The following is a 13114-nucleotide window of genomic DNA, read 5'->3' as shown; positions in this document are numbered from 1 at the left end:
GGCGTGGTCGGATTCCCTGACTGAAAATATTGATACCCTAGATAGGGACAGTATATTTTTGCCTATAGAGCATTTAAAAGATGCATTTCTATATATGCGTGATGCACAGCGGAATATTTGCCGACTGGCATCAAGTCTAAGTGCGTTGTCCATTTCTACTAGTAGAGGGTTATGGACACGACAGTGGTCAGGTGATGCGGATTCCAAACGGCATTTGGAAGTATTGCCTTATTAAAGGGAGGGCAACAGCTGGGAAATCCACGTTTGTACCCCAGGTCGCCTCTCAACATAAGAAGACGACGTATTTTCAGGCGGTCTTTTCGTGGACAAGCGGGCAAAAGGTTCCTCATTTCTGCCCTGTGACAGAGGGAGAGGAAAAAGGCTGCAGAAATCAGCCAGTTCCCAGGAACAGAAACCCTTTCCCGCCTCTGCCAAGCCCTCAGTATGACGCTCGGGCTTTACAAGCAGAATCAGGCACGGTGGGGGGCCCGTCTCAATGAATTTCAGCGCGCAGTGGGCTCACTCGCAAGTAGACCCCTGGATCCTTCAGGTGATATCTCAGGGGTACAAATTGGAATTCGAGACGTCTCCCCCTCGCCGTTTCCTAAAGTCGGCTTTACCGATGTCTCCTTCTGACAGGGAGACCGTTTTGGAAGCCATTCACAAGCTGTATTCCCAGCAGGTGATGATCAAGGTACCCCTCCTGCAACAGGGAACGGGGTATTATTCCACACTGTTGTGGTACCGAAGCCGGACGGCTCGGTGAGACCGATTCTAAATCTAAAATCTTTGAACACTTACATACAGAGGTTCAAATTCAAGATTGAGTCACTCAGAGCAGTGATTGCGAACCTGGAAGAAGGGGACTACATGATGTCTCGGGACATCGAGGATGCTTACCTTCATGTCCAAATTTACCCTTCTCACCAAGGGTACCTCAGGTTTATGGTACAGAACTGTCACTATCAGTTCAGACGCTGCCGTATGGATGGTCCACGGCACCCCGGGTCTTTACCAAGGTAATGGCCGAAATGATGATATTCCTTCGAAGGAAGGGAATTTTAGTTATCCCTTACTTGGACGATTCCCTGATAAGGGTAAGATCCAGGGAACAGTTGGAGGTCGGTGTAGCACTATCTCAGGTAGTGTTGCGGCAGCACGATTGGATTCTCAATATTCCAAAATCGCAGCTGGTTCCGACGACTCGTCTTCTGTTCCTAGGGATGATCCTGGACACAGTCCAGAAAAAGGTGTTTCTCCCGGAGGAGAAAGCCAGGGAGTTATCCGAGCTAGTCAGGAACCTCCTAAAACCGAGCCAAGTCTCAGTGCATCAATGCACAAGGGTTCTGGGTAAAATGGTGGCTTCCTACGAAGCAATCCCATTCGGCAGATTCCACGCAAGAATTTTCCAGTGGGACCTGCTGGACAAATGGTCCGGGTCGCATCTTCAGATGCATCAGCAGATAACCCTGTCACCAAGAACAAGGGTGTCCCTCCTGTGTTGGTTGCAGAGTGCTCATCTTCTAGAGGGCAGCAGATTCGGCATTCAGGACTGGGTCCTGGTGACCACGGATGCCAGCCTGCGAGGCTGGGGAGCAGTCATACAGGGAAGGAATTTCCAGGGCTTATGGTCAAGCCTGGAGACATCACTTCACATAAATATCCTGAAGCTAAGGGCCATTTACAATGCTCTAAGCTTAGCAAGACCTCTGCTTCAAGGTCAGCCGGTGTTGATCCAGTCGGACAACATCACGGCAGTCACCCACGTAAACAGACAGGGTGGCACAAGAAGCAGAAGGGCAATGGCAGAAGCTGCAAGGATTCTTCGCTGGGCGGAAAATCATGTGATAGCACTGTCAGCAATTCCGGGAGTGGACAACTGGGAAGCAGACTTCCTCAGCAGACACGACCTCCACCCGGGAGAGTGGGGACTTCACCCAGAAGTCTTCCACATGATTATAAACCGTTGGGAATAACTCGACAGGTATTGCGCCAGGTCAAGGGACCCTCAGGCAATAGCTGTAGACGCTCTGGTAACACCGTGGGTGTACCAGTCAGTGTATGTGTTCCCTCATCTGCCTCATACCCAAGGTACTGAGATTGATAAGATGGAGAGGAGTAAGCACTATATTCGTGGCTCCGGATTGGCCAAGAAGGACTTGGTAACCGGAACTTCAAGAGATGCTCACGGAGGATCCGTGGCCTCTACCTCTAAGAAGGGACCTGCTCCAGCAAGGACCCTGTCTGTTCCAATACTTACCGCGGCTGCGTTTGACGGCATGGCGGTTGAACGCCGGATCCTGAAGGAAAAAAGGCATTCCGGATGAAGTCATCCCTATCCTGATCAAAGCCAGGAAGGATGTAACCGCAAAACATTATCGCCGCATTTGGCGAAAATATGTTGCGTGGTGCGAGGCCAGTAAGGCCCGACGGAGGAAATTCAACTGGGTCGATTCCTACATTTCCTGCAAACAGGAGTGTCTATGGGCCTGAAATTGGGGTCCATTAAGGTTCAAATTTCGTCCCTGTCAATTTTCTTCCAAAAAGAACTAGCTTCAGTCCCTGAAGTTCAGACGTTGTAAAAGGGGTACTGCATATACAGCCTCCTTTTGTGCCTCCAGTGGCACCTTGAGATCTCAATGTAGTTTTTGGGTTCCAAAAATCACATTGGTTTGAACCACTTAAATCTGTGGAGTTAAAATATCTCACATGGAAAGTGGTCATGCTGTTGGCCCTGGCCTGGGCCAGGCGCGTGTCAGAATTGGCGGCTTTATCCTGTAAAAGCCCTTATCTGATTTTCCATTCGGACAGGGCGGAATTGAGGACTCGTCCTCAGTTTCACCTGAACCAACCTATTGTGGTGCCTGCGGCTACTAGGGACTTGGAGGATTCCAAGTTGCTAGACGTTATCAGGGCCCTGAAAATATGTTTCCAGGACGGCTGGAGTCAGAAAATCGGACTCGCTGTTTATCCTGTATGCACCCAACAAGCTGGGTGCTCCTGCTTCTAAGCAGACTATTGCTTGTTGGATTTGTAGTACAATTCAGCTTGCACATTCTGTGGCAGGCTTGCCACAGCCAATAATCTGTAAATGCCCACTCCACAAGGAAGATGGGCTCATCTTGGGCGGCTGCCCGAGGGGTCTCGGCTTTACAACTTTGCCGAGCAGCTACTTGGTCAGGAGCAAATACGTTTGTAAAATTCTACAAAATTGATACCCTGGCTGAGGAGGACCTGGAGTTCTCTCATTTGGTGCTGCAGAGTCATCCGCACTCTCCCGCCCGTTTGGGAGCTTTGGTATAATCCCCATGGTCCTTACGGAGTCCCCAGCATCCACTTAGGACGTTAGAGAAAATAAGAATTTACTTACCGATAATTCTATTTCTCGTAGTCCGTAGTGGATGCTGGGCGCCCATCCCAAGTGCGGATTGTCTGCAATACTGGTACATAGTTATTGTTACCAAAAAAATCGGGTTATTGCTGTAGTGAGCCATCTTTTCTAGAGGCTCCTCTGTTATCATGCTGTTAACTGGGTTTAGATCACGAGTTGTACGGTGTGATTGGTGTGGCTGGTATGAGTCTTACCCGGGATTCAAAATCCTTCCTTATTGTGTACGCTCGTCCGGGCACAGTATCCTAACTGAGGCTTGGAGGAGGGTCATAGGGGGAGGAGCCAGTGCACACCAGGTAGTTCTAAAGCTTTACTTTTGTGCCCAGTCTCCTGCGGAGCCGCTATTCCCCATGGTCCTTACGGAGTCCCCAGCATCCACTACGGACTACGAGAAATAGAATTATCGGTAAGTAAATTCTTATTTTTACCTACTTTGGTATGAGCATTGCCATTCTCCTTTTTTTGGGGGGGGCTAACGGAAAAATACATGATATAAATACATAAGCTGCATCGGTCACCTGAAGCCCAAAGATACCTTGATAGGAGTCCTCTAACACATCAAACTATGAGTTGGGGTACGCAACATTGAATTATCATCCATTACTCTGGGAGAAATAAAAGATACCTTTGAGTTTACCACCCACCTCTAGAGTGTGAGTGTTGGGGTACGCATTAGCTTACACCGTTTGAAGTGTGTTTGAATCCCGTGCATATTCAACCATAAAGAAACTGCTATACACTTAAAGTGTTTGACATATGTGATCTGTTACACATTGGTTTGTTTCTATTCCTTTGATTTATGCCGGGAGACTACACTAGAAATTCCCAGTCGTCATCCTCATATGAAAATTGAAAGATACCTTGATAGGAGTCATACAGTTCTCCAAATTGTGAGTTGTGGTACGCGATTTTTGGATTACCATTGAAGGAGAGAAAGATACCCTTATATGTTTACAGCCCACTTATAGAGTGTGAGTGTTGGGGTACGCATCTCCTGCCCGCTTCAGGGAATTATCACAATTTACTATTGAGTTTGAGTGAGACCCCATTTCTGATACACCGGCTGCCATATGAATAAATGAAGGTTACCCCTATAAAAGAAGCCTTGATGTGTTTTATACTTCCACTTTTAGTGTGAGTGGGGTACGCTCTGAATTCATTTCAATCATCTAAAGGCATCTTATGTATATCAATAGGTTTTGACATTACGTACTACACATTGGTTGTTTTTGTTATTTTATCTTTTTTATGATATCCACACCTGGGAATCCTATGGTTGTTTACCTGAATGGGAGATACACCTGAGAGGAAAGGATCAGTCACTAAGCCTAAAAGGGACATCATTGTGCACCTGTACCCTAAAACATTCTAAAAATATTGCTAAAGGGGTATATTTACAAAAGGTCATTCTCCACCAATTTTTATACATTTTCAAATGGCAATCAATGTTTCAAGTGCTAAAATAAACATTTACTAGCATACAAAAAATGAATATAAAACAATCGTCTGTTAGTCTTTTAGGGTCTGAAACAGTCTCTTAGGGTCTGAAAATAATAATAAATTGAAATTTACCTCTATTAATTATATCCCTAGGTGTCCAAATTCAGGAGAGTGGTTACAAATTAGAATAGGGGTGTGGGATTTAGTTACACCCCCCCCCCCTTCTTTATAATTCATACCCCTTCCCCCCCACCCCTCCCACCTTTTATTAGTTTTGTGCTAGCATTAATGTCGTCAAGAATTGGTATGTAGCCATGGGGGGAATTAAACTACCAGAGTTGAAGTCATGGCCCAGGTAAGTGTGGATGTATGTCGCATTTACACTACCGGCATACTCAGGTAAGCAAATGAGTCTGGCAATTCTAGAAGGGGCCGTGAGGGGGGCAATTTGGGTGCAGTTGCCAGAGTTCACATGCCGCAACAGCAACTCACACTCCCCTTCAGCTGTTTCAGGGGGATTGGATCACTTCCCCCACCCACATGGATGTTAGGGCTATCCAAAACAGGTGAAGCTCTGGACATATATTAAAGGCCCTTATACAAGCCCTCACTAACATCGTTGTTCATTTCTCTGGAATTTTAGCTGCAACTGCTACCTATCTTTGTATCTCATAAGCACACCAGTAAACTAATATGCAGTGCTGCATTCTCTGAAATTGCCCTCCTTACAGTTGCTTGTGACAATGCAAACAATATATCGTTCATGGGCTTCCATTCATACCACTTACAGATTTGACCTCGTTCATCTTTGCTGCAGTCACACCAAACAGCACCTCTTGGCACGCCAGGTCGCATGAGAATCTTAGCATCAGGTGTTTTTTGCTGAAAATGCTTCTTCAGCAATGTAATGCAAGTAGAACGCACAAGGGGGCTGCATTTTAATTTGATATGACCTTTCCATATCGGTCTACACAGATTCAGAGACTCCTTGTCAAAGTAGCAGCCGCAGCATTTTCACAATGCATATTCTGTTCTGCTCCATATACAGACTCAATATACAAGTGTCGTACAGATATAGCCACACATATCATGGCTACATCTGTGGCGGGTGTGCACTCCTGCAGCAGCTCGCCTACTCTCGCTGAGCTCTGTGTTTAGCCTCCCCATTCATTGCGAATGGGGCTTAGACATGCACGTTGTGGCACGACTTTACTAAAATGTAGCCACGATGAGCGTGGCTACGTCTGTATACAGGTTGAGTGTCCCATATCCAAATATTCCGAAATACGGAATATTCCAAAATACGGAATTTGAGTGAGATAGTGAAACCTTTGTTTTCTGATGGCTCAATGTACACAAACTTTGTGTAATACACAGTTATTAAAAATATTGTATTAAATGACCTTCAGGCTGTGTGTATAAGGTGTTTCTCATACGTCCTAGAGGATGCTAGGGATGCTTCAAGAACCATGGGGTATAGACGGGATCCGCAGGAGACATGGGTACTTTAAGACTTTGGGTGTGAACTGGCTCCTCCCTCTATGCCCCTCCTCCAGACTCCAGTTAGATTCTGTGCCCAGTGAGACTGGATGCACACTGAGGAGCTCTCCTGAGTTTCTCTGAAAAAGACTTTGTTAGGTTTTTTATTTTCAGGGAGACCTGCTGGCAACAGGCTCCTTGCTTCGTGGGACTGAGGGGAGAGAAGCAGACCTACTTCTGTGAGTTTCAAGGCTCTGCTTCTTAGGCTACTGGACACCATTAGCTCCAGAGGGTCTGATCGCTAGATACGCCTAGATGCTCGTACCCGGAGCCGCGCCGTCACCCCCCTTGCAGAGCCAGGAGTCAGAAGACGGGTGAGTAGAAGATCAGAAGACTTCAGTGACGGCTTTGAGGTACCGTGCAGCGGCCATGCTCCCACACACAGCGGCACTACAGGGTACAGGGCGCAGGGGGGGCGCCCTGGGCAGCATAAAACCTCACAAATGGACTGGCAAAAGTGGTATGAAGTGCTTGGGCACTAAAACCAGACCCCCGCCAGTATAAATTAGTGATGAGCGGATTCGGTTTTACTCTGTTCTCAAAACGGCATCTTATTGGCTCGCGGATGTCACGTGTTTTGGATAGCCAATAAGATGCCGTTTTGAGAACCGAGTAAAACCGAATCCGCTCATCACTAGTATAAATATGAAGAAAATAGCGGGGCTGAAGCTCGCCATTGAGGGGGCGTGGCTTAGCCCTCACAGCTCTAATCGGCGCCATTTTCTCTTCGCAAAGCTCCAGAGACGCTGGTCCTGACCACCTACACTGCTGTACAAGTAACAGGGTACAAAACGGAGAGGTTGGGGGGGGGGGGGGGGGGACAGTAATTTGGTGCTGTTTTATTAATATTAAAAGCGCTAACAGGTCTGAGGCATTATATTAAACGTTTCAGAACCGGGACAGGCGCTGGGTTGTGAGCTGGCAAAACTACCTCTGTTTCTCTAACAGGCTTTGCTGTGGGTCTGTCCCCTATAGCCCCAGTGTGGTTGTGGGTGTCGGTACGCGTGTGTCGGCATGTCTGATGCTGAGTGCTCTTCCCAGGAGGAGGCTGGAGTGGGGACAGAAAAGACGGTGGGAGTGACCCTGTCGGCACCGCCGACTGCTGATTGGGTAAATGTTTTGAGTGTTTTGAATGCAAATGTGGCTCGATTGAATAAGAAATTAGATAAATCTGAGTCTCAGAACCAGGCATGGAGAAAATCGTTGGAGGATGCATTTTGTCACAAGTCCAGACCCCCTCGGGGTCACAGAAGCATTCATTTACCCAGATATCGGATACAGATACCGACACGTACTCTGACTCCAGTGTCGACTATAGTGATGCCAGGTTGAATCCTAAACTGGCTAAGAGCATTCAGTACATGATTGTGGCGATAAAAGACGTATTACATATCACGGAAGACCCTGATACTAGGGTCTGTATGTATAAAGGAAAGAAACCTGAGGTAACATTTCCTCCCTCTCATGAACGGAGCGCTCTTTTTTTGAAAAGGCTTGGGAAAATCCTGACAAAAAGTTACAGGTGGCATATCCGTTCCCCTCTGGGGACAGGGAAAAGTGGGAGTCCACTCCCACCGTGGACAAGGCTCTATCGCGTCTATCCAAAAAGGTGGCGCTTCCGTCTCCTGACACGGCAGCCCTGAAGAATCCTGCGGATCGTAAGCAGGAAAATACATTGAAATCCATTTGTCACTACGGGTACGCTGCTCAGACCTGCCGTTGCATCGGCGTGGGTGAGTAGCGCTATTGAGAAGTGGGCAGATAACTTGTCATCTGATATAGATTCCCTGGATATGGATAGCATTCTTTTGACGCTGGGTTATATCAAGGACGCTGCAGCCTACCTAAAGGAAGCTGTGAGGGATATTGGCCTTTTGGGATCAAGGGCCAATGCCATGGCAGTCTCGGCTAGGAGGGCATTGTGGATTCATCAATGGAATGCTGATGCTTACTCTAAGAAGACTATGGAGTCTCTGCCGTATAAAGGTGATGTCTTGTTTGGTGACGGCCTCGCTGACCTGGTATCTACGGCTGCCGCGGGTAAGTCATCATTTCTACCTTATGTCCCTGCGCAACAAAAGAAAACGCCCCACTATCAGATGCAGTCCTTTCGGCCCAATAAGTACAAAAAAGGACGAGGGTCTTCCTTCCTGGCTACTAGAGGAAGAGGACGGGGAAAAGGTCACCGGCTGTGGCAGGTTCCCAAGAGCAGAAGTCCTCCCCGGCTTCTGCCAAATCCACCGCATGACGCTGGGGCTCCTCTGCGGGAGTCCGCACCGGTGGGGGCACGTCTCCAACTCTTCAGTAAGGTCTGGGTTCGCTCGGCCCTGTATCCTTGGGTATTAGAAATAGTAGCCTAAGTTTCAAGACGTGCCCCCTCACCGATTTTTCAAATCGGCATTGTCAGCTTCTCTTCCGGAAAGGGAGGTAGTATGCGCTGCAATACAAAAGCTGTATCAACATCAAGTCATTGTCACGGTACCCCCGTCACAGCAGGGAGAAGGCTTTTATTCGAGCCTGTTTGTGGTCCCGAAGCCGGATGGCTCGGTCAGACCGATTCTGAACCTAAAATTCCTCAATTTCTATTTAAAAAAAAATTCAAATTCAAGATGAAATCTTTCCGAGCAGTGATCTCCAGTCTAGAGGAGGGGGATTTTATGGTGTCGGTCGACATAAAGGATGCCTACTTACACGTCCCCATATATCCTCCACATCAGGCTTACCTGAGGTTTGCTGTTCAGGATTGTCATTACCAATTTCAGACGCTGCCGTTTGGTCTGTCCACGGCTCCGAGGATTTTCACCAAAGTAATGGCGGAAATGATGGTTCTCCTGCGCAAACAAGGAATCACAATTATCCCGTACTTGGACGATCTGATTAAAGGCGAGATCCAAGGGGCAATTACTGAAAAACGTTGCGCTCTCCCTGGCAATTCTGCAACAACATGGTTGGCTCCTAAACTTGCCAAAATCACAGTTGGTTCCGACAACACGGCTTTCATTCTTGGGTATGATTCTGGACACAGAATTACAGAGAGTCTTTCTTCCAGTGGAAAAGGCTCTGGAAATCCAGAACATGGTTAAACAGATTCTGAAACCGCCAAGAGTGTTGATTCATCAATGCACTCGGTTGCTGGGGAAGATGGTGGCGGCCTACGAGGCCATTCAGTTTGGCAGGTTCCATGCCTGGGTGTTCCAGTGGGACCTGTTGGACAAGTGGTCCGGGTCTCACCAGCACATGCACCGGAAAATAATCCTATCTTCCAGGACCAGAATCTCTCTCCTGTGGTGGCTGCACAGTTCTCACCTCCTAGAGGGACGCAGGTTCGGGATCCAGGATTGAATCCTGGTGACCACGGATGCAAGTCTCCGAGGCTGGGGAGCAGTCACACAGGGGGAAAATTTCCAGGGAAAATGGTCAAGCCAGGAAGCTTGTGTGCACATAAACATTCTGGAATTAAAGGCCATTTACAACGGCCTTCTGCAAGCGGAACATCCTCTTCGCGGTCTGCCCGTCTTGATTCAGTCGGACAACATAACAGCAGTTGTGTACATAAACCGCCGGGGTGGAACAAAGAGCAGAGCGGCAATGGCGGAGGTCATAAAAGTTCTTCATCAAGAGGTCTTTGCAGAAGTGACAAGTCGTTTGGGGAATTCCTCAAATAGACATGATGGTGTCTCGCCTCAACAAGAAACTTCATAGATATTGTTCCAGCTTGCGGGACGCTCAAGCAATAGTGGTGGACGCCCTAATGACACCGTGGGTGTTTCCGTCGGTCTATGTGTTCCCTCCACTTCCACTCATTCCAAAGGTGATAAAGATCATAAGAAGAACAAGGGTTCAGGCGATACTCATTGTTCCAGACTGGCCAAGGAGGGCCTGGTATCCGTATCTTCAGGAATTGCTCATAGGAGATCCCTGGCCTCTTCCTCTACGAGAGGACCTGTTACAGCAAGGACCATGCGTGTACCAAGACTTACCGCGGCTGCGTTTGACGGCATGGTGGTTGAACGCCAAATCCTAGCCCGAAAGGGTATTCCCACAGTACTTCAGGGTAGAAAAGAAGTAACGTCAAAACATTATCACCGTATTTGGAGAAAATACCGAAGAACTTCAGCTGGGGCGTTTTCTCCAGTTTTTGCAAGAAGGTGTGGATGCGGGACTAAAGTTAGGCTCCATTAAAGTACAAATTTCGGCCTTGTCAATTTTCTTTCAGAAAGAATTGGCCTCCCTTCCAGAAGTTCAGACCTTCGTGAAAGGAGTGCTGCACATCCAACCTCCCTTTGTGCCCACAGTGGCACCGTGGGATCTTAACGTGGTGTTGCAATTCCTACAATCTCATTGGTTTGAACCTCTACAGAAGGTAGAGTTGAAATTCCTCACTTGGAAAGTGGTTATGCTGTTGGCCTTGGCATCCGCAAGGAGGGTGTCTGAATTAGCGGCCTTGTCTCACAAGAGCCCCTATTTGATATTCCATGTAGATAGAGCGGAGTTGAGAACTCGTCAGCAATTTCTACCAAAAGCGCTTTCATCGTTTCACATGAACCAACCTATTGTGCCAGTGGCTACTGAAGCCTTGGCGGAATCGAAGTCTCTCGATGTGGTCAGAGCTTTGAAAATTTACGTCGCCAGAACGGCTCAGATTAGGAAAACGGAGGCTCTGTTTGTCCTGTATGCTCCCAACAAGATTGAGGCTCCTGCTTCCAAGAGACTATTGCACGCTGGATCTGTAATACGATTCAGCAGGCTCATTCTACGGCGGGATTGCCGTTGCCGAAATCGGTGAAGGCCCATTCTACGAGAAAGGTGGGCTTATCTTGGGCGGCTGCCCGAGGGGTCTCTGCGTTACAGCTTTGCCGAGCGGCTACTTGGTCGGGTTCAAACACTTTTTTGCTAAATTCTACAAGTTTGATACCCTGGCTGAGGAGGACCTCATGTTTGGTCAATCGGTGCTGCAGAGTCATCCGCACTCTCCCGCCCGTTCTGGAGCTTTGGTATAAACCCCATGGTTCTTGAAGCATCCCCAGCATCCTCTAGGACGTATGAGAAAATAGGATTTCAATACCTACCGGTAAATCCTTTTCTCCTGGTCCGTAGAGGATGCTGGGCGCCCGTCCCAGTGCGGACTCTATCTGCAGTCATTGGTTATGTTACACACGTATTGTGTTTGTTATGGTCAGCCTGTTGCTGACATTGTTCATGCCGTTGACTGGAATTCTGTTAAATGCCAGGTTGTACGGCGTGTTTGGTGGTGTGAGCTGGTATGTATCTCACCCTTAGTTTAACAATAAATCCTTTTCCTCTAAATGTCCGTCTCCCTGGGCACAGTTCCTATAACTGGAGTCTGGAGGAGGGGCATAGAGGGAGGAGCCAGTTCACACCCATTCAAAATCCTTAGTGTGCCCATGTCTCCTGCGGGGTTCACTACGATATGCCGGCTGTCGGGCTCCCGGCGAGCAGCATACCGGCGCCGGGAGCCAGACTGCCGGCTTACCGACAGTGTGGCGAGCGCAAATGAGCCGCTTGCGGGCTCGCTGCGCTCGCCACACTACGGGCACGGTGGCGCGCTACACTATTTTATTCTCCCTCCAGGGGGGGTCGTGGACCCCCACGAGGGAGAATTAGTGTCGGTATGCCGGCTGTCGGGATCCCGGCGCCGGTATACTGTGCGCCGGGATCCCGTCAGTCGGCATACTGAAGACCACCCCTCCTGCAGATCCCATCTATACCCCATGGTTCTTGAAGCATCCCCAGCATCCTCTACAGACTAGGAGAAAAGGCTTTACCGGTAGGTATTAAAATCCTATTATATGAAACATAAATGAATTGTGTGACTGTATACACACTTTGTTTAATGCACAAAGTTATTAAAAATATTGGGCAAAATGTCCTTCAGGCTATGTGTATAAGGTGTATATGAAACACAAAGGCATTCACTGCTTAGACTTAGGTCCCATCACCATGATAGCTAATTATGGTATGCAATTATTCCAAAATACGCTGTCTCAAATTAATCAGCAGTGTCTCCTTGTGCGTCCCAGTCGGATTGTGTTGCTGCTAAGATGCATTTTCTGCAAAAAAAGTTGACAGAGTGGCGCGGGACCTGGTGACTCACTCACGCCAGGCATCTTGTGCTGCATGGGGTATTGAGACTAGAGGTATAAGGACACATCTGTAGGTTTGTGAGGCCTTCTCACACCCCTTCCCCCTTTACTCTCTTTCTTAAATACATTGTCAGCTGTTATGACTGGGACTGTTAAGTAATTGGATAACTTGTGATGTTGGTTTCTCCTTATTTCCTGTATACTCAATGTGGTCACCTAATAAAATAATTGAAAAATAAAAAACATCTCCCAAAAAGAAAAGTTATTTTAAAGACATTTTGTGTCTTCATTGATGTAACAAGTTTATTCTTTTACTGCTTCAACTGTAATTAAAATTTGTATGCTTTTTTTATTTCCCCCCCCTCAATTTAATCACAGGTCATTGGAACACCACAGAGACAGTCTGCACCAAACACAATTTTACTAGGAAGTCCACATACTCCAAACACGCACTTTGTATCACAGAACCAGACGACCGACTCCTCTCCATGGTCTGCAGGGTAAGCAAGAAATCCACTTGACTAATCCTTCATCATTGCTACCATTTTGCAGTGATATGTGTTTTGTGATGAAAATGGAAATTGAGAGTAAAGAGTGCTCGCCACCTAGGGGGTTCGGTGGCACGCTTGCCACAGACAGG

General features: G+C 47.7%; 1 protein-coding gene across 3 annotated transcripts in view; it reads left to right on the top strand.

Moving 5' to 3' along the window:
• TFDP1 (transcription factor Dp-1) overlaps positions 1-13114 on the top strand; it is a 504992-nt gene that overhangs the window by 215450 nt on the left and 276428 nt on the right. For all 3 annotated transcript variants that reach the window (XM_063953105.1, XM_063953104.1, XM_063953106.1), the window contains exon 5: positions 12853-12974. In XM_063953105.1, the coding sequence (XP_063809175.1) occupies positions 12853-12974 (122 nt within the window). The remainder of the gene's footprint in view (positions 1-12852; positions 12975-13114) is intronic.

The sequence above is a fragment of the Pseudophryne corroboree genome, chromosome 2, assembly GCF_028390025.1.
Source record: "Pseudophryne corroboree isolate aPseCor3 chromosome 2, aPseCor3.hap2, whole genome shotgun sequence".
Taxonomy (NCBI): domain Eukaryota; kingdom Metazoa; phylum Chordata; class Amphibia; order Anura; family Myobatrachidae; genus Pseudophryne; species Pseudophryne corroboree.
Note: the sequence above shows the minus strand (reverse complement) of the source record. Positions and strands in the feature narration are given on the sequence as shown.